Source organism: Artemia franciscana, chromosome 16, assembly GCF_032884065.1.
Source record: "Artemia franciscana chromosome 16, ASM3288406v1, whole genome shotgun sequence".
NCBI lineage: Eukaryota > Metazoa > Arthropoda > Branchiopoda > Anostraca > Artemiidae > Artemia > Artemia franciscana.
Window position 1 is genome coordinate 30,781,318 of NC_088878.1, and position 25,775 is coordinate 30,807,092.

At 31.9% G+C, this 25,775-nt stretch overlaps 1 protein-coding gene across 1 annotated transcript in view; it reads left to right on the plus strand.

Annotated features, from left to right (window-relative positions):
• The window catches only part of LOC136036827 (neuroligin-4, Y-linked-like), a 277,273-nt gene that overhangs the window by 139,370 nt on the left and 112,128 nt on the right, over positions 1-25,775 (plus strand). Inside the window, exon 7 of the mRNA XM_065719159.1 lies at positions 19,877-19,971. Coding sequence (XP_065575231.1) covers positions 19,877-19,971 — 95 coding nt within the window. The remainder of the gene's footprint in view (positions 1-19,876; positions 19,972-25,775) is intronic.

Consider the following 25,775-nt stretch of genomic DNA (forward strand, 5'->3'; position numbering starts at 1 on the left):
ACTAGAAAGGCACAATTCAAGCTCAAGTGAGATATGGAGATATTTTTTTAACAGCTTTTTTCCATTCCTGAGTATTTGGAAAAAGGTCACTGAACGCTTTTCGTATATCCACAGCCGTAATAGCTATCAAGATTTTATTTATATACGTAATTACAACAATAATTGTAAATATGCAATAGAGTCAAATAATTTAATGTTAAAGTGATAATGCTATGCAAAAATAAAGTAAATATCTTTCTAATAGTCATAAGGCGTTCATAGATGTTAATAGCATATACAGAGCTTTTGCAAAGAGCATCCATAAAAGCTGGGGCTACGGGCCCCCTTGAAAAAGAGGCATACTAAAAAAAAAAAGAAAACTGAAAGCATCACAAATGAATATCAAAGCAGGATACAAAAATTAGGACTCAAAACATATCAACGAAAGGATATATATATATATATATATATATATATATATATATATATATATATATATATATATATATATATTATATATAGTAACTCAAGTTTGAGAGCGAAACTATGAAAATTTCGTAAATCCCAAAACACTGAAAAAGAGTTACAGATACGTCCATTAAATACAATCAAATATATGTTCTTTTGATGTCTTACTATATATATTTTTACTATGGCCTTTATCGTCATGTAGCTTGTAGTTATTTTTAGTATAAGGGATTTGTTATGTTAACTTCCTCTTATAGAATTCAAAAAAGGACATTTATAAGTTACATCGCGACTTCTTTTTTACAATTAAAATCAAAACTGAGTTTTCTCAGGAAAAGTAAAGAACTAATTTAAAGCTTATAAACTGAAAATGAGAGGGAATGAAATGAGAGGAAAAAATTGGAAGACCCTATAAGATATAACACTAGAAATAGAGAAAAAGTGTGACAGGTAAGTTCTTGAAAAGTAATTAAACACATTCTCCCTGTATTTTCCAACACAATTTAGAACTCCATTTATCCTCATATAGCCTGTATTTATTTGCTGTATAAAGGCTTCGATTTGTCAACACTGGCACTCTCAGTATTTGGAAAAGATAGTTTATAAGATGCAATGTAGCTCTCTACAGAAAGGCTTCGATTTGTCAACACTGGCACTCTCAGTATTTGGAAAAGATAGTTTATAAGATGCAATGTAGCTCTCTACAGAAAGGCTTCGATTTGTCAACACTGGCACTCTCAGTATTTGGAAAAGATAGTTTATAAGATGCAATGTAGCTCTCTACAGAAAGGCTTCGATTTGTCAACACTGGCCCTCTCAGTATTTGGAAAAGATAGTTTATAAGATGCAATGTAGCTCTCTACAGACAATTAGATAAAAAAAAAGACTTACTGTAAGGAGCAACATTAAAACTCAAAATGAAACTAAAAATGCTCTTTACTCTAAAGTCTGACCGTTTGCTCCGATTTTTTAAGAACGGCTACTGAAGCACAAGTTCGTTTAATTAGAATAGGGAGACTTTTAAAAAGTGCCAAAAGCTTTGGCATAAAGTGCAAGATATCGTGGAGGGAGGCAACCCATTCATATACGAAAAAAGTTTTGTTCGTTTTCAGTTTTAATGTTGTTCCTTGCTTTCAGCTAAAAAAAACTAGTGTTTTTCATTTAATTTCTCATAGTTTTTGAAATAATGCCGGTAGTTCTGGCTCACCCTCCATGAAAAATCACCCCAGCATCATGGAAACTCCTCCGCAGGAATTTACTCCAAAATAAAATACACTCCCCCCAGTAAAATTAGCTCCAGACAACTCTATCCTTGCTAAAAAGCCCCCCGCCCCGTAAAACTTCTTTCGGACGATTCAACCTAAAAAATTCTCATCAGCATACTTTAATTTGAAGAAAACTTCGATTTCTAATCGTTTTATCCTATACTCCGGGAATACCTTCTCCCGTGGAAACTTTTTCCGGAAATCCAAGATTACGGAAAACATTCCCCAGAGAATTCCCCCAGAACATCTCCATATGCAAAACTAAGTTTGAAAGCGAAAATAAGACAATTAAAAAGACTCTCTTCTAGGAATTCTGTCAATTACCCCCTGTGTAAAATTTCACTTGGAAATTTCACCCCTCCGAAATTTCCTCCTCCACAGAAAATCTCCCTATGAAAACCATCCCAAGCACAAAATTCCCTCCCTCCGCCCCAAAATAGGTCTATATACTTCCCAAAAACAAACACTGTACGTAAACAATGGGAAAATATCATAACTTTCAAGCCTCTCCTCACGGACTATGAGAGGCCATTTTACCCTTAAGGAAAAACTTATGGGATCTTTCAGTAATGCTAAAAAAATGATTATCTAAAAAATTCGATCGGATAACATTGGAGGAAAAAGTGGCATGGAAAGGGGGCTAAAAACCCTCCAAAACTTTTGGTACTTAAGAAGGGTACTAAAACTTTTTATTTCCATTCAAATACACCCTCTCCCAATCTTCTAGAACCATTTTTTTGATACGATCACCCTTGGGAAAAACAAGCATCTGTGATCTTTCTTCTGACAAAATGCGGCAAATTCCACATTTTTGAATATAGGGGCTTTAAACTTCTACAGTAAGGTCTCTGATACGCTGAATCTGATGGTGTGATTTTCGTTGAAATTACTTGATTTCTTAAAAGGTGTTTCTATCTATTTCAAAAATCAGGCAAATAGCCTAAGGCTCGTAACTTTTGATGGGGAAAACTAAATCTAATGAATCTTACATAATTGGAGTCAACATGATAAGCTGATTCTTTTGATGTATTTATCGATATCAAAATTCCATTTTTTAGATTTTCGGCTAATTTATAGTTTATGATTCAACCTAATCGTATGCTTATATGAAGTGTTTAAATAAATGTCTATGTTCCTGTTTACTTGTAGGGCTGTCCGCACCTTAAGAAACCAATGCTCCACCGTACAGCACTACTACCTTTGAATCTGTAGGCTCAATATATGTATATATGTAATATATACAATATATGTATGCAATACAGTAAGAGAAACTAAGATTGAATAAAAATGACAACAAAGAGAGATAAAACGCAATGAAAAGACAACAAACGAGACTGCGATCAATAAAGTGAAAAGATTCAAGACTAAAACAACGTGGATACTTTACCTGTCTGTAAACTAGGTGTCCTAAGCGCAAAAGAAACAACGATACAAAAAACTGAAAAAAAAAATGAAAACAAATAAAACCACCTCCAACATAAGTAAAATACAATCGTTGCAACTGATCCACGTAGGGAACAGAAGCTGTTAGCGTTATCTTGACGGGAACACAAAGCAACTAAGCTAAAAGTGTAAAAATTCAAATTAATGTAACTATTCTGTTGCAAAATGATCCTCTTATTAGGTATTCTTGAAGCAATTCTTGTTGTTCTGGTAGGTAATCTCGTCCCCTAGTGATTATGTAAAATCTTAATTCCCTTATTGACTATTGGTTATTTTTTCAAAAAGTTATCATAAATTGGGTCAATATTTAAATTTACCATGTCTCTATTTATTTTAAGGTTAGCAAACTTCTGTTTTTCTTAATTTATATAGCCTCCCTCGCCCACTGACAAATCCCCTATTAGATACTTAATATATCCCCGTACTTTTTCACATTACAATTCGAATGCACGGAAACAACATCGGAACTGCAACGAATTGAATTTTCCTCCAATATAAAATTTCTCAACTTATTAGTAAGATCAGATGGATTTTTCAAAAACAATTTTTGTGTTCCTAAGAGAAGACGCATTGCCAACTACAACCACTTTCCTAATATTGAAACAGGTGACGAGAAAGTTAATACAAGGGGATGGAAGGGGGCTCCAGTCTTGTGAATTTTGAGTAGACCTTAGATCTTGGGTGGGGACCTCTTGGATAAAATTTATTATAAAATTGTGGAGTAATGTGTAAATTGTTTTTCAGTGATTCCGATTCCTTTCTTGTCGACTTTACACATTTATACATATGATCAAAATCCAGTTTTTTGTAAGTAATAGTGTGAGAAATGATAGCGCTCATATGACGGTCATAATCAATAGTGTCTATAATTACAATAGTGTTGCCTCCCTGTCTCCTTTGTATAAGATTTATGTATTTCGTTTCTTGTTTAACAAAGTCAATTCAAAGTCAAAGTCAAGCCTTTGTCTGCTCTAGTGATAGTAAGAACCTTATCTTTTTTTCAAATCAGACAGTATTTTAGTGTCATTTTTGTGATGTTTTTTTTTCAATTTTGCTCATCTTAAAAGTGTTTAGTTTCCTTACAATCTCGGCTCTAAGTTCCTAAGGAACCTTGACTTTATCAATAGATGCCTTAATTCTTAATTCCACCTTTTAAATTATTTTCGAATAAGCAATCGAGGTTGGAAAACAGAATTTAGAACCCTTCGACAAAACTGTCTCCTGTTGACTACTAAGAGGTTTATATGACAAATTCTTAATGGCTAAACGGCTTATGGCTTAAACTTGTTGGCTAAACGAACCTTTGACAAATGGAAGTCGTTGTGAAAAGATCTAACGGTCATTTCTTCAATTTTCAGAAAAAATTCAGATGGTAGGTCCTTCCTTCAGATATTTTCAAAAAACTTTGAGTCTTTGAACAACTTAAAACGTCTTTGTTTTTGATCAGAAGTCAGGTGATTTAAAGCCATGAGGCTTAATTTGTTTCTTAATTTTGATTCATTTTCAATGCCGAAATGGGTATTTATTCTAAAAGATCTTGGAATCACTGATTCCTTCTTGCAATTTCTTAAGAAAATTTGTTCATTTAACAAATTTGCATGTTTATTAACCAAATAAAAATAATAATTGACGGAAGTGGCTAATTGTTGCCACTTTGATGAAAGTTCTTAAGCCGAAATAACCAGCCATGACAAACAACAGCCAAGAGAGATAAAACTCAACGAAAAGACACCAAACGAGAACCAGTAGGGTGAAAACACGAACATTTCTCCTGTATGTAAACAAGGCGTCCTCAGAACAGAAGAAACAAAGATAAACAAAAACAAAAAATAAAAACAAATGAAATAAACTAAAAACAAATAGAAGCATCATCAATATTAAAAAAATACAATTCTCACAACCGATCCACTTAGGGAACAGAAGGCATTAGAGTTACCTAGATTAGAACACCAAAGCAACTAAGTAAAAACATGTAAAAATTGAAATGAATTTAATTGTTCTGTTGCAAAATAATCACCTTTTTAGCTATTCTTGAAGCGATTCTTGTTAGTTGGGTAGGTAATCTTGTCCCCTGGTAATTATTTAATTTAGCTCCCTTATTGACTACTGGTTCATTTTTCAAAAGGCTATTATAAACTGGGTAAATATTTAAATTTCTCGTCTCTCTTTGTGTTGAAAGATTAGCAAATATAGTTTTTTTTTAATTTAACGTTAAAGTTTAACGTTTAAAGGTTTTGTTAAACGTTTAACGCTCAATATTTTAACGTTTTAGTTAATGAAACGTTTTATTAACGCCTTTAAGCATTAAGCCATTAACTTTAATGGATTTTGAGGGAAATGCTTGTGATAAAATGATTGTTAATTGTTCTTATCGAACAAGGTATTTCTTAAGGCATGCCAAAATATTTTGTTCCTGCCCTTGAATTTCCAATTTACCTTTACTTATGCTCTTAATTTATTTCTTACCTAAAACAGCGTGGGAAGTTTTCTTTTTCCCATTAACGACAAAAATATATAAGGTTTCTTCAATATGAATGAGTAGGATTTTCAATGACATAAAAATGTCTTAAAAACTTAGTTTATTTATAGGTCTTAACTTCCATAACCAATATATACATCTGGAACTTTTATTCCCTGAAAACGAGCTACCCTCCTAACCTGAGGCATTCAGGGGTATTCCTTATTTACCAATTGATAAATAGAAATTATCATTTAATTCACCTTATCATGGGGAACAATATTAATGTTGTTTTTAATTATACCCTCTGTTGTATTATCCAATAAAGCATAAATAAAAAAATAAATAAAGCAAGGACGATTCTCTGTGACCTTGATTTTCCCTGATTAACTTCATATTTTTTCACTTACACAAAAAAACGTATTAAAATTCAAAGTATGACTTTACGACATTGAACTTTACAATCCCTATCGGTAACAGACCTTCAGCCAAGAAGTGCAGTGAGGGAGTGGGCCGGATGCCATCCATTTTGTGCTTTCGCAACCTCTTTCTGTTTACCTCACCCAGATTTCTACAAGTACCCATTTAGAGCAGGTTTGACTCTGAATTAGCTTATGGAGTCATATCTCTGAAATAAAAAAAAATTCTTCTTTATGTACGTTTTTTGTTTGGGGGGAGGGGGCTTAGCATTAATTACCATGAAGATGCTTTTATATTTTTCTATTGATAAGCTATATAGAGTTCTTGCTAAATATGCTCCAGGATTTATTTGAAAAGAACATCAGTCTAGGACTATTTCACTTCATAAAGCCTTTGAATGGAAGAGGCATTCCCCTTCTATTTTACTATTCTATTTTTCTATTTTAACTATTTTAGATAAACGAGGGGAAATGCATTAAAAGGGGATTTCCAAAATAATTCCTAGAGGGGTTAGGTGTCCTGTATGATTGAAACTGACTTATTGCTAAGCGGTCGAAATAGAAAATTTCCAAATATGACTAAATTATGTAAAGTCACAAAACAGCTAGTTTAAATTGTTTTAAAATGGAGCTCAAAAGTTGTACTGCAAGGTAAAATAAATGATTTTTTTTGGTAGTTATGTTCACTTGCGACGAAACATCTAAACACGGCTTGTCAGGTTTTTTGCCTAGCTTTCAGAAGTCGTCTTCAATATGTTGAGACTAGTGAAAAAAGAGTGGTTAGTTTTTTCTGAGGAGCTTATAAAACTAATTCTAATGTAACTTTTTACTTTGAGTTCTATATTACAATTGGAAATTCCTCCGTCCAAATTGGTGGAATTATTTTTTGAGTTTTTGATCCACGAAGTCAAGATTTTCATGCCTAGCTTTCAGAAGCCGTATTTTATTATATTTAGGCTTTTTTTGCTCAGGAGCTTATAAAATTAATTCTATTGTAACCTTTTGCTTTGAGTTCTATATTAAAATTGGAAATTTCTCCGTTTAAATTGGTGGAATTACTTTTTGAGTTTTTGATTCAAGAAATTAAGATTTCCTGTATTTTTTCAAAATATGTTCACTGCTAGAAAAATTCTTGCTAGAGAATATTTTTCGCTGTATTTTCTTATGCTGAATGCCACCATATAAACAAATAATCTCTAATGCAATAAATTTAGAGGGATTGGTTGTTTTTGGAAAAACTGCTCAGGAGAATAAAGTTTTTACTAAGTATTTGAATATAAAGAAATGAGTTGCCAAAAAAATAAGTTTAATAATTCAATTAGCATATAAAAATTACATTTGAAAACCCTTCAAAGTAATTGAAACGTAGACAAATCAACTAAAGTTGAGATGACTGAATAAAGGCTACATAGCAAGTTAACACATACTACATTTTACCATAATAAATAAATAAGTAGAATATTCTTTTTAAGCGGTTGCTTTAAAGGAAATTGGATAATGAGGCTTCATTCCAAAGAGAAAATTTTAGACAGAATTAAAAATGAACAATCAAAACTGAATTTATGTACCTTTTTATTTATTATTTTTTATTTTTAGTAGACTCAATGCTTATCATTAATATTTTATAATCATTGCTTTCTAAATATGATTTTAATACTTAATGTAATATGATACATAGTTTATAGATTAAATTGGTATTAAATTATTAAAGGTCGTGTTTTGTTTAATTGGGGTGTGTTAAGGAAGGAGTTGAGCGTGGAGTGTTAAGCGAGTTGTAGCAGGGTATATGATGTTGTAGTTGTGTTTTGTTTTAATATCCCTTCTGAAGTTTAGGATAATTTTTTGTCTTTTTTGTGTGTTTTTTTTTGTTTGGTTGGTCATCCCTCCTCCTTATCATGATGTAGCATTTGGAGGAGGTGCGTTTATGTTAAGTCGTTTGTCAATAATTGCTATTAGATAAATCAGTAAAAAAGATCACTCATAAAACTTTTTATTCGAATAAAATTAATATTTTTTTCCCATAACATCTCAGGGGTATGCTTACAAAAAAATAAATTCTAGCATATATTTTCTCTGTTAAATCATTTGTAAGTTATACATAGTTCTTTAATATGTTTGAGAAAAAACTTGATTCTAGGTATTTAACTGCATCTGTACAAATAAAAACAAAAGGGACATCAGGGACAGGCAAGAGATGATTTAGTCCTTCCCCCCTCCCTCCTCTAAACCATTAAAACCATGAAATAAGTGAAACAAATTCTAATTAGGAAAAAACGACGCCTTGCCGGTACGAAAATATTCTGTTTCTCAGGATTAAATCACCTTGTTCTATTAAATAATTTTATTCTTCTATTCAAAAGTCTACTTTGCATGATTTTATTGCCTTTTTCTATTCAATTCTTTTACTGTAATCTTCTTTGGGCTTTAGATTTGGTTTTCTCTGGAGTAGCCAATTTTCTAAGTTCAACTGTGTTCTTCCTACTCAAAATTTACCACAAGAGTATAGAATTATGTATACTACCTTCGGTATGTTTATTGGAATCTACTCCTTTGGTTTCTATTCAATGTACAAAAAACGGAACAGAATGTAGAAAATAGACTACCGAAACACAAAAATGCCAGAGGCTGCTTCCTAAGACATAATCAAAAATCAGAAACTTTTGAATTAGTTGTAGCAGAACACGTATAATTTTCCTCACCATAGTATTCCCTTTCCCTCAATGACCAAAAATCTTCCAAAATCAAAGAATTTCATTCTCTAGATTTCCAGATGGAAAAATTAATTTTTTATTGTTCACGGAGGTTGCGTTACTAAAAATTACGGCAGATAATGAGGCTTTGTTTCAACTCTAAATCCAAATACATTCTACCGTCCGAAAAACGGCAGTTTAAAATAGGCCTACAATGCATTGTTCTAAATCTTCTCTATGACTTACAGAATTTAAATTTACAGCCTCTAAGGGATGGAATTGATATAGTTCCATGGCCAGTAGTTACAGGTAAGTTCACCACCACCCATCCCATGAACTATCTTGACTAGCGTCAGCGTTAGCCAAGCCAATTAGGCGAACACAAAACAATCGAATTAGCTACAAGAAAAGACACCGCATTGAGCATATGAAGATAAGCTCTGTTAGAATAATGCACCTTCACTTAGAATATGGAACCTACTTGGAATATGGAATATGGAACCTAATTCAATAGAACCTGCTTGGAACCACAACTCGAATTTTGTTCTTTTCAGTTTTAATGACAAATATCCTGAGAGAAAAACTCATCACTCAGTCAATCTAACAAAAGGGATTAAATTTCTCGGTAGTTTCGAAAGAAGTGAGTGATATCAATCCCTTTGCTTGAAAAACGGGCGTCCCTATTTTCCATCAAGCTAAACGAATCCTGCAATATACTCTTTGAAAGTTAGCATCAATCAATCTAAGTTTAACTGTTCACCGGCAAACAACGGATACCCCTAGTTTCAAACAGTTCGTTGTAAAAAAAAAAAAAAAAAAAAAAAAAAAAAAAAAAAAAAAAAAAAAAAAAAAAAAAAAAAAAAAAAAAAAAAAAATGTAAGTAAGGAGTGAATCAGCTCATTAGAGGCTGAAACACTAATAAACAGAATTCGGATATGAATAGATACAAGTAGTGACACCTCAATGGTTTTAAACGACCTCCACCTCTGGATAACTACACAAAAAGGCGCATTGAGGTGCAAATGGATTTTGTTTACTTTTGCTTCTTGCATTGAAGGGAATATTTTTCTAGTAGATACAGGTGCATGTTTTATCATAGGGATTTTTTTCTAAGAGATGCAGGTGCATGTTACGTAATGGGAGTTGGGGGTGACCTAATCTTGCATGACTTGATGGATTTATTTGGAGTGACGCAATCTCGTGTGACATGCTGGGCTTCAGGGGTCAGTGGGGAACCAAGGCTTGTAACTGAGCACGGCGCAGAGGTGGGTGTTACGTAATGGCAGTGCACACGCGGGTGTTACGTAATGGCCACGCATAATCGAAATGTCAAGCAATGGTAGTGCATACGTGGGTGCTACATAATGAAGGTGCGCCACTGGGATGTGACACAATCTTACACGTGGGTTTTTGAAATGACAGGACAAACGTGGGATGCGACGCAATCTTGCGTGTGGGTGTTGAGCAATGACAGTGCACACTTGGGTGTTATGTAATGACGGTACACATAACGGTGTTATACAATTTCTTAAGAGATTTTTTCTTCGGGATTTCTTTTCATTGTAGGCTTTTTTTTCTTAGAGAAAACAGGATTTTTGTCCCTGTTAGGAAGCAAAAGGGTCATTACCACCCAGTGGAACTGGGCCTTTGACAGGTGGACCAGCAATCTATCTGCAATATTATGTAGAGGAAATAGATTCTACGAAATAACAAATTCCACACACAGAGAGTTCCATATCCTGATTACTAAAGATAAGTTCCACCAATTTGGACAGAAAATTTCCATTGTAACATAGAACTCAACGCAAAAGGTTACATTAGAATTAATTTTATACACTCCTGAGCAAAAAAAGCCTAAACATAGTGAATACGACTTATGAAAGATAGGCATGAAAATCTTAATTTCGTGGATCAAAAACTCAAAGATGAGTTCCACCAATTTGGACAGGAAAAATTCTAATTGTAACATAGAACTCAATGCAAAAGGTTACATTAAAATTAATTTTACAAGCTCCTGAGCAAAAAACAAGCCCTCTTTTTTTACCAGCTTCGACAGAGTGAAGACGATTTCTAAGAGCTAGGCAAAAAAAAAAAACTGACAAGCTGTGTTCAGATATTATGTCACAAGTGAACATAACTACCAAAACAATGATTTAATTTACCTTGCAGTACAACTTTTGAATTCCATTTAAAAAATTTGAACTAGCTGTTTTGTGACTTAACATAATGTAGGCAAATATGCAAAGTTTCTATTTCGACTGCTTAGCAGTAAGTCAGTTTCAATCATACAGAACACCTAACCCCTCTAAGAGTTATTTTGGAAATCCCCTTTTAATGCATTTCCCCTCATTTATCTAAAATAGTTGATGGGATAAAATGCGACGCCCTTTAAGGGCGTTAAATTTTATGCTATATGTGAGAATGAAGGGGAATTCCTCTTCCATTCAAAGGCTTTATGAAGTGAAATAGTCCTAGACTGATGTTCTTTTCAAATAAATCCTGGAGCATATTTAGCAAGAAATCTATGTAGCTTACCAATAGAAAAATATAAAAGCAACTTAGTGGTAATTTGTGGTAAGCCCCCTCCCCCCAAAAATACATACATAAAGTAGAAATTGCTTTTTTTTTGGATCTCAGAGGTATTACTTCATAAGCTAATTCAGAGTGAACCCAGCTCTAAATGGGTATCTGTAGAAACCTGGGTGAGGTAAACAGAAAGAGGTTGCGAAAGCACAGGATGGCTGGCCTCCGGCCCACTCCCTCACTGCACTTCCTGGCTGAAGGTCCATCACCGGTAGGGACTGTAAAGTTCAATGTCGTAAAGTCATAAATTGAATTTTAATACATTTTTTTGCGTAAGTGAATAAAAATTAAGGTAACCTGGACAAATCAATGTCAGAGAGAATTGTCCTTGGTTTCTTTGTTTATTTATGATTTATTGGATAATACAACAGAGGGTATAATTAAAAACAACATTAATATTGTTCCCCATAATAATTTGCATTAAATTATAATTTCTATTTATCAAATAGTAAATAAAAAAAGAACTGAATGCCTCAGGTCAGGAGGGTAGATCGTTTTCAGGGAAAAAAGTTTCAGATTTATATAGTGGTTATGGATGTTAAGACGTATAAGTGAACTTTTTTATGTTTTTGAAAATCTTACTCATTGATATAGAAGAACCCTTATATATTTTGTAACCTTATATATATATCATGAAAAGAGAAATCACCGATGCAACAGCACAAACACAAAAAAAAGAGAGAGACAGAAGGAGAAAAGGAAGACTGTTTCCCTAAATTAGTGATTAATATAGACCAGCACTTGAATGATGCCTTAATCCTACTCATCCATACAATCACATAGGTCAAACACCATAGCCACACACAATCAACCATAAAGAATAATCCATGGACAGGCAGTCATGTCGTCAATAAGTATAAGTCGTCATTTACCAAACAATAGAAAAAATAATATAGACAAATAATTCAGAGGCAACACCCAACATAAGGGCTCATCAGGAGAATACACTGGCCTATATAGGGTTTCGCCACTCCAAATTCTCTACCCAGCACAGTGTTGTGGCTACCACAGAATATCCATGGCATCCCCGCGTCAGGTATCACCCCCAAAATATATGCCTCTGAAAGAAAAAAAAAACAGCAAATGTAAAACAACCAAGTAAAACCAAAACAAGCTTATCCTGTTAATATATCCCTCCCTTTAGCAACAATAGGTAAACTAAATATTATAAATTTTACCAAATCACAAATATTAACACATTGCAAAAAACCTGAATAAACTAAACAATTATAGAATTCATCTTCACCATGTGGCTAATTTTTAAGAAAATCCGCTCAATTAGAAACACAATTCAAAATAAATGGCGCTGCGACAACATTTCTCGAACCTCTAAAATTAGTTGAAAATTTCTTTAAGTATTTCTAGATAATTCTTTTGATATTTATTTAAAAGTTCGTTATAATGAAAACAAAATTTTTTTAAATTGCCAAGTTAATTTATTTGCAGAAAAACCTATTGATATCAATTTTTGGCTTAAGATTTTACATCTATTTTTAAAATCAATATAATTACTACAAATCCTTGCATAACGAAGTAACTGTGAGAAAAACGCTGAATATGTGATATTTGAGTGCATATTACTTTCAGGGAATGGGAAACAAATCACTTCAAAATCAAAATCATCCGTTTTATTATACATTTTAAAACTTAATTTATTATTATCACAAATATTAATATTTAAATCTAAGAAATGATCTTCATGACCAGCGCCATGACTGGGCTCAAGAATAAGCTCTGATGGATATATATTTTTAGAAATATCAATGAAATATTTACAATTTAAGACCAAAATATCATCTAAATATCTTTTATTATTTGACAAAGCATGTTTTAAATTAATTGGATTATTCTTATCCATCATATATTTATATTCTAGTTGACTTAAAAACAAGTCAGCTATAAATGGGTTGGCATTCCCCCCCCCCCCCCCATGGGAATTCCCACAATTTGCTTGTACAAATCACCCCCAAATCTTATATAAGTATTGTATAAAACAAATTCCAATAACTCAAGAATCATATCCAAGCTCTAACATCTCAAGTTAACTGTAGTATTAAAGCAATTTGTCCATATAGCTTTTTTATTATAAATGTCTATTTTTAAGAACCTTTTACTAGATAAGAGGAAAGATTTCTTGATAACAGTTTTTCAATTATCAAACACTACATTAAGTGATAAATTAGTATACATTGTCTCAAAATCGAAAGACTCAATTCTTTTAGCTGAAACCATTGTTAAAGAATCTATCACCTGCAGTGAATTATTAACACTCCAATATGGATTAAAATTCGAAAATTTTTTAATACCAGAACAATAGGTTTTAAGTTTATTAAAAATTTCCTTTAAAATTAAAGAAAGATCAGTAGCAGCAATGTGGGTTGGACATTTAGCTGCTCCAGCAATAAACTGTGGTTTAGGAGGATTCTTATGAAATTTTACAGTCCAATATAGGAAAGGGAACTTTTTATCATTGTCATTTATTTTAATATTAAAATTTTTAAAAAGTATTTCTTCAGTCTTTTCATTTAAATTCTCATCCTCTATATTTACCTTTTCGTAAACATTAGTTGTGCATAACTCCCTTTTTAAGATATCACAATACAGCTTCTGACAAATTATGGCAAAATTATTATTAGCTTTATCCACTGGCGCAATTACAAATTCATTCTTTAGATTAGCAATTGCTTGTTTAATCTTCGCATTATAAAATAATGATTTAGTGTTACTATTTTTTAAGTTAGAATATATTTTATTTCTTATTCTACTAATAATTAAATCCTTCCAACTTTGAAAACTCTCTTTATTTTTATTCTCTTTCTTACACCACTTATCAATAAATAAATCAAAATAATTTTCCAAGCCATCAAGAACACTCGATGGTTTCAGATGATAAGAAAGACGGAAATTAGCCCCTTTATTCATTATAATTTGAAGATCATATTGCTTTATTATTGACAAGTCCCCTGTTATAACATGTTTGTAAGTAGGATTTACAAATGGGCCAAGTTGCTTACAATTACAAACCGGTTTCCAATTTATATCACTATCTAGTCTTTTTAGTATTAAATTATAATTAAAAATAATTTGCCCAATAGTTTTTGAAAACTTATAAGTTAAAACTGGACTATCATTATAATTCAAATTACTAGGAAGGGCCTGTTTCACATGCCGCTGATTTAAAATTTCTGGTAAATTAATATCTTCAATCTGCTTACAAGTAAAATTAATAGGTAAATATAATCTGTTATCCTTATTACTAATCTTATCGAACGTTTTCTTTTTTGAAATAAATTTCGGTTTAGTTAGAATGCAAATTGTATCACATATTACTTTAAAATTATAATCAAGAGCTGTATTATTCTTATATATATATATATATATATATATATATATATATATATATATATATATATATATATATATATATATATATATATACCTTATATATGTATTTATAAACTTTATATATTTTAAACCTTATATATTAAGAGCTTATTTAAAGGAAAATTCAAAATTAAAGAGCAGGAACAAAGTACTTTGGCATGCCTTAAAAAAATACCTTTTCTGTAAGAACAATTAACAATCATTTTGTCACAAGCATTTCCCTCAAAAGCCATTAAAGTTAATGTCTTATTTGCTTAAAGGCGTTAATAGAACGTTTCATTAACAAAAACCTTAAAATATTAAACGTTAAACGTTTAACAAAATCTTTAAGAGCTAATATTAACATTAAATTAAAAAACATATGTTTGCTAATCTTTCAATAAAAAGAGACATGAGAAATTTAAATACTGACCCAGTTTATTATAGCCTTTTAAAAAATGAACCAACGGTCAATAAGGGAGTTAAGTTAAATCATCACCAGGGGACGAGATTATCAACCAGATCAACAAGAATTGCTTCAAAAATAGCCAATTAAAGGATTATTTTGCAACATAATAATTAAATTCATGTCAATTTTTATTAGTTACTTTGGTGTTCTCATCCAGGTATCTCTAATAGCTTCTGTTCCCTACGTGCATCGGTTGCGACAGTTTTATTTTGTTACTATTGGCGATGGTTCTGTTTGTTTTTAGTTTGTTTTATTTTTGTTTAGTTTATGTTTTTTTTTATCTTTGGTTCTGAGGACGTCTAGTTTACATAATGGCTAAATATTCCTGTTTTCACTCTACTGGTCGCAGTCTAGTTTGTTGTCTTTTCATTTCTTTCAATTCATTGATTTAACTCATTCTATTTTTTTATTGTGTCTCAGTTTCTCATTAGGATTTCAGCTTCTCATTCCATTTATTTATTCCATTCTTATTTCTTTCAATTCAGCTATTTCACTCATTCTATTCATTCCTACTCTATTTAATTTTCTCAGTAAGACCTAAGTTTTTCCTTTCATTCATTTATTTTATGCCATTTCCTTTGATTCATTCACTTCACTGATTCTATTCATTTTTATTTTATCTCTTTTTTTCTGTCAGATCTCAGATTTTCATTTCATCCATTTATTTAATTCTCATTTCTTTCAATTCGTTCATTTCACTCATTCTTTTCGCTCTTATTCTATATCTGTTTCCCAGTAAAATCGCAGTTTCTCTTTCTATTCATTTATTTCATTCTCGTTTCATTAAATTCATTCAGTTCACTCGTTCTATTCATTTTTATTTTGTTTCAGTTTCTCCATAAGATCACAAGTTGGAGTATCCTGTAATTTATTATTCTTGGCAAGCTCCTTAGTAGCAAAAAATCGTTTAAATTTGTGTCTTTAGATAAAGACAAAATTAGATTTAAATCTTAGAAAAAGGAAATGTTTGTGACAATCGTTAAAATTTAAAGCATAATTTTGTCAGATTAAGAAGATAACGGCAAAAAATGGATAAGAGTCGTTACTTTTTTGGAGGGAAGGAGAGAATTATTCTCGAAAGTTGGTTTGTTATTATATTATAGAAAATTTTAACCTTTTACTGAACATACGCTGTGTTTTTTTTTAGCCTATGGAGCAATTGATCATTTCTGTTAATTGTTCTTTATATCCTCCAGAACATTTTTTTTAAATTTGTCATTGGCCCCTGCTCGCAATGTTCTCTGATTAACAATAAAAACAAAGAAACAATGTTTTTCCAAGTGAAATATCATGTCTAAGGCTTATTCCAATAAAGAGTCCGAGCTTAAATTTATAATTAATTTAATCGCATTTAATTGTTATATATATAATACTGTCATATATATATATATATATATATATATATATATATATATATATATATATATATATATATATATATATATATATATAAAAATAAGTTGTCTGTGTGTGGATCTGTGGATCAGGTGACGTCATGTTTGTTCGCATATGACGTCTGAATTATTTCACACTAATACAAAAGAAGAAAAAAACTAAAAAAGGTAAAAACTACAAAAAAAAACTAAAAAGAAAAAAAAACTAAAAAAGCTAAAAAACTAAAAAAAACTAGAAAAAGGTAAAAATCTAATAACTAAAAAAAAACTGAAATGACGACCGGGACACAGGGAGTATAAATGACGACCAGGACATAAGTAAAAAAAAACTAAAAAAACTAAAAAAATGGTAAAAACTACAAAAAAACTAAAAACTAATAAAAAAACTAAAAAATCTAAAAATCTAAATAAACTAAAACAGAAAAAAAAGAAAAAAGGAAAAAAATAAAGGAGAAAAACAAAACTAAAAAACGAATGTATATACAGACCGGGACACCGGGATACAAATGACGACCGGGACACAGGGAATATAAATGACGACCGGGACACAGGGACATAACTACAAAGGGGACGCCGGGGTGCACAGGGGGATATATAAATGACGATGGCGACTCAGGGAATGGTCGATTAGCAATCACCATCAACAAAGCTCAAGGGCAATCATTAGAATCATGAGGTATAGATCTGAATACGGATTGTTTTCCCATGGACCATTATATGTTGCATGTTCAAGAGTCGGTAAACCTGACAATCTATTTATATGCACAGACAATGGGACAGCAAAGAATGTTGTATATTCGCAAGTTTTACGTAGTTAAAAACATATATATATATATATATATATATATATATATATATATATATATATATATATATATATATATATATATATATATATATATATATATATATATATATATATATATATATATATATATATATATATATATATATATATATATATATATATATATATATATATATATATATATATATATATATATATATATATATATATATATATATATATCTATTTTCACAGGTGGGACATAGGGACACAACTACAATGGCGCGTAACTAATATGGCGCGTAACGACTTACGCGCGCGGGGGGGCTTGGGGGGGCGCGAAGCGCCCCCACCAACTAGGTGTTGGGGTGGCGCGAAGCGCCACCCCTACAGCTAGTATATATATATAAATTATAATGTATTATAATACAGTATATATTAAATTTATAAATCCTTTTTTTTTTGTTTAGTACTGCGAATTCTTTAATTTTCGACTAGAGTTGGTCATGTAGTTATGTATCAAACAGTTCGTGGTGCCAAAGTGTAAGTAAGGAGCAATGCAGCTCAATAGTAACCGAAACTCTAAAAAACAGAATTTTGATATGAATCGATATATCGAAGGAATTGGCTTATTATGATGATTCCAAGTGTATCAGATTCATTTGGTTTAGTTTTATCCATTAAAGCTATAAATCTTAAAGCTATGCATTAAAGCTAAAAGCTAAAAGTATCCAAGAACCGTATTGTAGAAGTTTCGAGCTCCCGTCTGAAAAATTGGAACTTGGTATTGTTTGCCAGAAAAAAACCTCGGATGCGTGATTACTTTTTTTTTTCTTTCCAAGGGTGAATCCATCGAACCAATAGTCTTAGAATATCGAGAAAGTTCTCATTTGAACGAAAGTTATAAATTATAATGCCTTTTTCAGTAACCAAACAGATTGGAGGGTAACTGGCCTTCCTCCCACCAACTTTTTTTTTTCTAAAAGTCATCCGATCAAAATTAGGATAGACATTTTGTTCAGCATAGTTGAAAATCCCAGTAGCTATGTCCTTGAGGATAACCTACCTTCCCCTCAACCCCTGGGGAAAGGTTTTTAAGTCAGGGAATTTGCCCACTGCTCATTACTTACGTATAGTATTTCTTATAGTTAAGTATACAGACATTTTCCTTGGAGGCGGGAGGATATTCTGCTGGGGTTTTTTCTACAGGGATCATTTTCTGTGGGGAATGAAGTTCCCAGGAGTTAAAATTTTGCAAGGAAAGTTTGAATTGGGGGAATTTGCCAATAGTCCTGCTTTCTGTTTGTCCCCTTCTAAATACATTGCTCTTTACGCTAAAGCTCTTAGCGCTTTTAGAAAAGCCTCCTATTCTAATTAAATGGCCTATGTTTTTCAGTAGCCGTTCTTAAAAAAATTCAACAAATAATCAGAATTTTGCGTAAAGAGTAACGCATTGAGTATGTGCAATAAGTTCTGTTTGTTTTGAATGTTAATGCTGCTCCTTAATTTCAGTAAATATTACTTGTTTTTTTAATTTAATTTCTGATGGTTTTTAAATAATACCGCTAAATTTGGCTCATCCTCCTTGAGGCTTACTCCTCCCCTCTCATGAGAAACTCCTTATTAGAAATTTAACCCAACTTAAACTGCAACTCCTCTTCAACTCTTCCACAGAAACTTAACTCAACTTAAAGTGCAGCCCCCCCCCCCCATGTCAAACTCCCTCCATACTTTTACATTCTCGCTGAAATCCCCTCCGTAAAATTTCTTGGGGTCAATTCAACCTGAAAAATTCTTCTCAGCATAATTTCATTTGAAAAAGACTTTAATTCCTAGTCAATTCTCAGTCCCTCTGGAAATGTCCACTTCAATAGAATTTTTTACGTGAAATCAAAACAAGTGGAAAACAGCTCCTAGATAATTCCCCCGGAACATCTCCACATGCAAAATTGAGTTGGCAAAGAAAATGTAAGAAAAAAAAATCTGTATAGGAACCCTGTCGAATTCCCGCAATGTAAGATTTCCCCTAAAAAATCTACCCCCCCCCTAGAAACTTCCTCCCCTAAGAAGGTTCAACTTAAAATCCATCACAGGCACACAATCCCACTCCCTTGAAAAATATCTTTATACTTCCCTATAACAAATGCAATACATACAATAACACAAAATAAATTTAATAGCTTACAGGCCTCTCCCAAGGACTTCAGGGGGTCGTTTTACCCCTAAAGACAAATTTATCGGAAATTTCAACTATACTGAACTATTGCCTATCTAAAAATTTTGATCAGATAGTTTTCGGGAAAAGGAGTGTGGGAGCAGGGACAGTTGCCCTCCAATCGTTTTGGTCATTTTAGAAGGGTACTAGAACTTTTAATGTCTCTTTGAATCCACCATCTCCCGGTATTCTAGAACCATTATTTCGACACAATCACCACTAGGAAAAAAAAACACGTCCGCGATCATTGTTTCGGCAAAAATATTGAAATTCCACTTTTTTTTATATAGGAGTTTGGAAATCATAAGAACACCCATGTATATCTACAAGAATTTTTTTTCAGGATTGTTTCATCGTGCAGTGTTAATGTCAGGGTCTGCCTATAGTCCCTGGGCTCTTGTAGAAGACCCAGAAGCAGTGACACTTAAAGTTGCCAAGGTAAGAAGTTATATACTTTTAATATTTTGGTTTTAAATTTCGGAAATACTCATTTTTAGGGTTTTAGATATTTTGTTAAATGTTCCACGTATACGAAAATCGAAAAGAAGATATCTGAAAATCATGAATGTTGTCTTTCTGAGAAATGGTGATGCGAAGAGACGGAAATTGGGATGGAATCTCTTTTGAAAATTATATGAAAAAAACAAGTTTTTTTAAATCTAAAAATAAAGAGCAACATCAAAACTTGAAAACAACAGAAATATTATGTATACGAGGGGGTTTCCCTCATTAATACCTCGCTCTTTATGCTAAAGGTTGAATTTTGTCCTAATTCTTTAAGAATGACTCCTAAATCACAAAGACCGTTTGATTAGAATAAATATCTCTTTTCAAAGTACTAAAAAAACGCTAGCCTAAGGAGAGCGGTATTAACGAGGGGAATATCCCCATAGGCTATATGTAATAATTTCTGGTCGTTTTATGTTCTAATGCTGCTCCTTATTTTCGGTTAAAAAACTTGTTTTATATATAATTTCTTATCTTTTTTTCAATAATGCTGGGATATCCAGATCCCCCTCCGGGGAAAATCTCTTTCCCCAATAAAAATTCCTAAAAGAAAAGGGTCTCTAACGTACCCCCCCCACACACACACACCTGTGAAAACCCCTTTTGAAAATGTCTGTAAACTTCCCAATAACCAATACTTCAATTAAACAATGGGCTTAGTTCATAACCTGCAGCACTTCCCCCCGGGGACAATGGGGATTTAGGTCATCTTCAAAGATATAGTTATGCTAAACTAGACATAGATATAGTTTTAGACATAGTTTAGCAGTTATGCTGGAAGTAATAGCTATCTCAAAACTTTTATCGTGTGACTTTGGGGAAAAATGAGCGTGGGAGTGAGACTAGCTGCCTTCCAATAATTTGATCACTTAAAAGGCCACTACAACTTCTGATTTCCGATCAAGTGAGTACTCTCCCGATATTCTACGATCATTGTTTTGGCTTGACCATCCCTAGAAAAAGAAACCAGCAAATAAACAATCATTCGTGATCTCTCTTCTGGGAAAAAAGAATGCAAAATTTCACATTTTTGTATATAGAAGCTTGAAACCTCTAGAGTTAGGTTTTCTGGTATGCTGAATCTGACATCACTTGATGTCTTTTGTTGTTTCCTCCCTTTTTCAAAATTAGAAAAATTTTGTCAGGCTCCTAACTTTTGATGGATAACATCAAGCTTTACCAAATTTCTTTCCAGTTTGAATAAGCATCAGCATTTGATTCCTTTGATGTATCTATTGGTATATATTCTACTATGATGTATAATGTAATAATGATAATAATTATGTTTCTATTGTAATTTCCTGGTGGGGGAAAGCTATGCGAGGAATTTCACTTAAAACAAGCTCAAACGGATATACATTTTGTGGTCTATTCATATCTCCAAGCAACTCTCCTATCCCCAAGTAACATTTGGAGGAGTACATTTTCTTTTAGCGAAACATTATTGCACGGACATCAGATATAAATGCAAAAAAAAACAGAAGTTAAAGGAGGAAATGGTAGCTTCTTTCATATCTAATAATTTTTATAAAGACTACTAGAGTAAAAAAGGAATTTTCCAGTTTTTTTTTACATATATCTGTAACAAAAACAGAAGTTGAAGGAGGAAATGGTAGCTTTTTTCACATGTAATAATATTTGTAATGACGACTAGAGTAAAAAAGGAATTTTTCCAGTTTTTTTTAAATATAAATGTAAAACAAAACAGAAGTTGAAGGAGGAAATGGTAGCTTCTTTCACGTTTAATAATGTTTGTAATGACGACTAAAATTAAAATGAAATTTTCCAGTTTTTTTACATATAAATGTAAAAGAAAACAGAAGTTGAAGGAGGAAATGGTAGATTCTTTCACATTTAATAATATTTGTAATGACGACTAGAGCAAAAAAGGAATTCTTCCATTTTTTTTACATATAGATGTAAAGGAAAACAGAAGTTGCAGGAGGAAATTGTAGCTTCTTTGTAATGACGACTAGAGTAAAAAAGGACTTTTTCCAGTTTTTTTTAAATATAAACGTAAAACAAAACAGATGTTGAATGAGGAAATGGTAGCTTCTTTCACGTTTAATGTTTGTAATGACGACTAAAATAAAAATGATATTTTACCACTTTTTTTTACATATAAACGTAAAATAAAACAGAAGTTGAAGGAGGAAATGGTAGCTTCTTTCACATTTAATAATGTCTGTAATGACGACTACAGTAAGAAAGGAATTTTTTTAGTTTTTTTTTAACAGATAAATGTAAATAAACAGAAGTTGAAGGAGGGAATGATCGCTTCTTACACATTTAATAATGTTTATAATGACGACTAGAGTAAAAAAGGAATTTTTTAATTTTTATTTTACATATAAATGTAAAAAAAACTAGAAGTTGAACGAGGAAATGGTACCTTCTTTTGCATTTAATAATGTTTGTAATGACGACTAGAGTAAAAAAGTAAATTTTTCCGTTTTTTTTAAATAATGATGTAAAAAAATAGTAGTTGAAGGAGGAAATGTTAGCTTCTCTCACATTTAACAATATTTGTAATGACGACTAGTGTAAAAAAAGAATTTTTAATTTCTTTTACGTATAAATGTAAAAAATCAGAATTTGAAGAAGGAAATGATAGCTTCTTTTACATTTCATAATGTTTGTAATGACGACTACAGTAAAAAAGAAATTTTTCCACTTTTTTTTACAAATAAATGTAAAAAAAAGTTGAAGGAGGAAATGGTAGCTTCTGTCACATTTAACAATGTTTGAAATGACGACTAGAATAAAAAAAAAAATTTTTTCCTGTTCCTTTACACATAAATCTAAAACAACAGAAGTTGAAGGAAGAAATGGTAGCTTCTCTCACATTTAACAATGTTTTTGGAGAGTAAATCATTTTTTAATCCAAATCAATTTGGTTTTCGGAAGGGTTTATCTACTGAGCATGCTGTTTTATTTTTGACAACTTTTGTGAATGATGCGTTGGATAATGGTATGAAAGTCGCTTCTGTTTTTCTTGATATTGTAAAAGCTTTTGACTGCGTTGACCATTTTATACTCATTGCCAAATTAGAAAATTACGGTTTTAGAGGACCATTTCTTGAATTACTGTCCTCGTTTTTAAAAGAAAGAACTCAATATGTACAACTAGGAGATAATGTTTCTTCAGTTAGTAGTGTTAAATTTGGAGTACCTCAAGGATCTGTTCTTGGTCCCCTGTTATTTCTAATTTTTATAAATGATTTATGTAGAGCTTTTAATATGATTTCGTACGATCTTGACATTGGATGTGATGGGGAAAAAGTAATTGTTCCCAGCTTTGCGGATGACACTCATATAACTGTGGCTGCACGAACAGGAATTCAGCTGTTGAGTCGTATTAGCTCTTGTATGGAGTTTGTACAAAATTGGATGAAGCTTAATTAGTTAAATTTGAATTATAGTAAATCTTGCTTTTTATTGTATGGTAGGAGCTCAAATTATTACCCTTGGATAGACAGACTTAATATTGCTGATATGAGTATTTTAAGAATAAATTGTACAAAATATCTAGGAGTTTTAATTGATGAATGTCTCAGCTTTAGAGAACATATAGAGTATATTAGTCTTAAACTCGCTAGGAATGTTGGCATTTTAAGAAAGTTGCAGTATATTTTCCCAAGAGATATTTTAAGAACAATATATTATTCCTTAATTCATCCTTATCTGCTATATTGTTGCAATGTTTGGGGTAGTACATTTCCTTCTCATCTCCATCGTGTTCGAGTTTTGCAGAATAAAGCGCTTCGTGTGTTATGTGGTGTAGGTTTTAAAGACTCGGTACAAAAGAGGTATATAGAATGCAAAATCTTGCCTTTAGCAGGACTTATTATTTTTTATCGAAGCCTGTTTATATATAAATATTTTCAAAATTGTTTACCAACATGTTTTAAAAGTATGTTTGAATTAGGAAGTGATATTCATACACATTCTACGAGACAGTCCGATATAATTCGTTGTCCGCTTGCTATTACCCGTAGATCTCAATTTTCTATTCGGCATTTAGGACCCCATGCATGGAATTGTTTACCTACAACTTTGAGAAACATGGATAGTTTTTTTGAATTTCGGCGGGAATTAAAGCTATTTTGCCTTAATATTTATGGTTTTGATAGTTGAGTGGACCTCAAGTGGAGCCAAGATGTTGGTTTTGATTTTGGCGATACTGGTAAAGTGGTTTTGGTTTCTTTTTGTTTTGTCTCTTTTGAAGTGTAAATCCGTTTCGATTGAAATGCAGGGTAATTGATTTTTTCTTCTTCTTTCTTTCTTTTTTCTTTTCCTTTTCTTTTCTTTTTATTTTTTCTTCTTTTTCGTATTGTTTTATTTGTATGTGTATTGGGGTTGTAAGCCCAAACAAGCTTTGCTTCGGGCCATTTGCTTGTTTTGTTTTGTTATTTATATTAATAAACCCATCTTTCTCTCAAATGACAACTACAGTAAAAATGGAATTTTTTCCGTCAGAAAGCTCAATATTACATAATAAATACAATGAGGATCAAATAGAAATGGAAAAACAGGAAACTTTTTATAGTCAACATTGTGCTTCGCCTTTGACTTTTCCAGAACGAAAGAAAATCTGAGCAATATGACTTGGCAATCAAGTCCAATAGTTTTCTCTAATTGAAAAATTGCTTAGAAAAGTAAGCAGAAAATGTTCTTAAGAGTCGAAGAAAGATCGTTGCTATTGATTCTTTTAGAATGTTCTCTTTCTGAAATCTTCGAAACAACGACCCAACATCTTTCTGAAACCTAAGAAATCTGTTTAATTTTTCAGAGACAGACATTAAAAATGAAGTTTTTTTCCTTTTATGGATTTTAATGTTGAAAGGGCCTTGAGGTTTTTCATTCTTTTAGAATTTTTCTGTCCAAAATCTTGAAACGATGATCCTAAATTTTTCTAAAATAGTGAAGTCAATTCTAATCATGGACTTCTATCTGAAACCTAGAAGATCAGGGAAATTCTCAGAGATAGACATAAAAGATGATTTTTTTTTTTTTTTTTTTTTTTTTAGGGATTCTAATGTTGAAAGGGCCTCGTGGCTTTTCATTTTCTTACAAATATGTCTGTCTTTGATCTTTGCAACTATGATCCTTAGTCCTTCTAAAATATTGACGTCAAGCCTAACCATGGAAATCTTTCTGAATCCTAGAAAATCAGCAAACATATCAGAGATAGATATTAAATCGTGATCCCAAGCCGAGATCCCAAACCGTTGACGTCTTTTTGAAACCTAGAAAATCAGCGAAGTTTTCAGAGACAAATTTAAAGATGACATTGTGTGTATATGTGTGTGTGTGTGATCACACACACACACACACACACACACACACACACACACACACACACACACACACACACACACACACACACACTATATTTCACATTATACTCCGTTTTTCATATGTATTATAACGGGTTATAAATACATTCAATTCAATTCAATATGCATACTGGCCGTAATATGTATATACAGCGCTAAACCAACTTGTTGTCACTAGGATTCTAAAATGAGTGGATTTAAAACAACAGTCAAAATTAAGACAAACAGAAATTGCTCTGAATCAATAAATGGAAACTAAAACAAACAAGTCATGCTTATAATGGACAGAAATTAATACAAACAAGTCATGCTTATAATGGACAGAAATTAATACAAATAAGAGTGTTACTATCGACCCTAAAAACCTCCCAATGTAAAAGTGTCAATTACTAATAC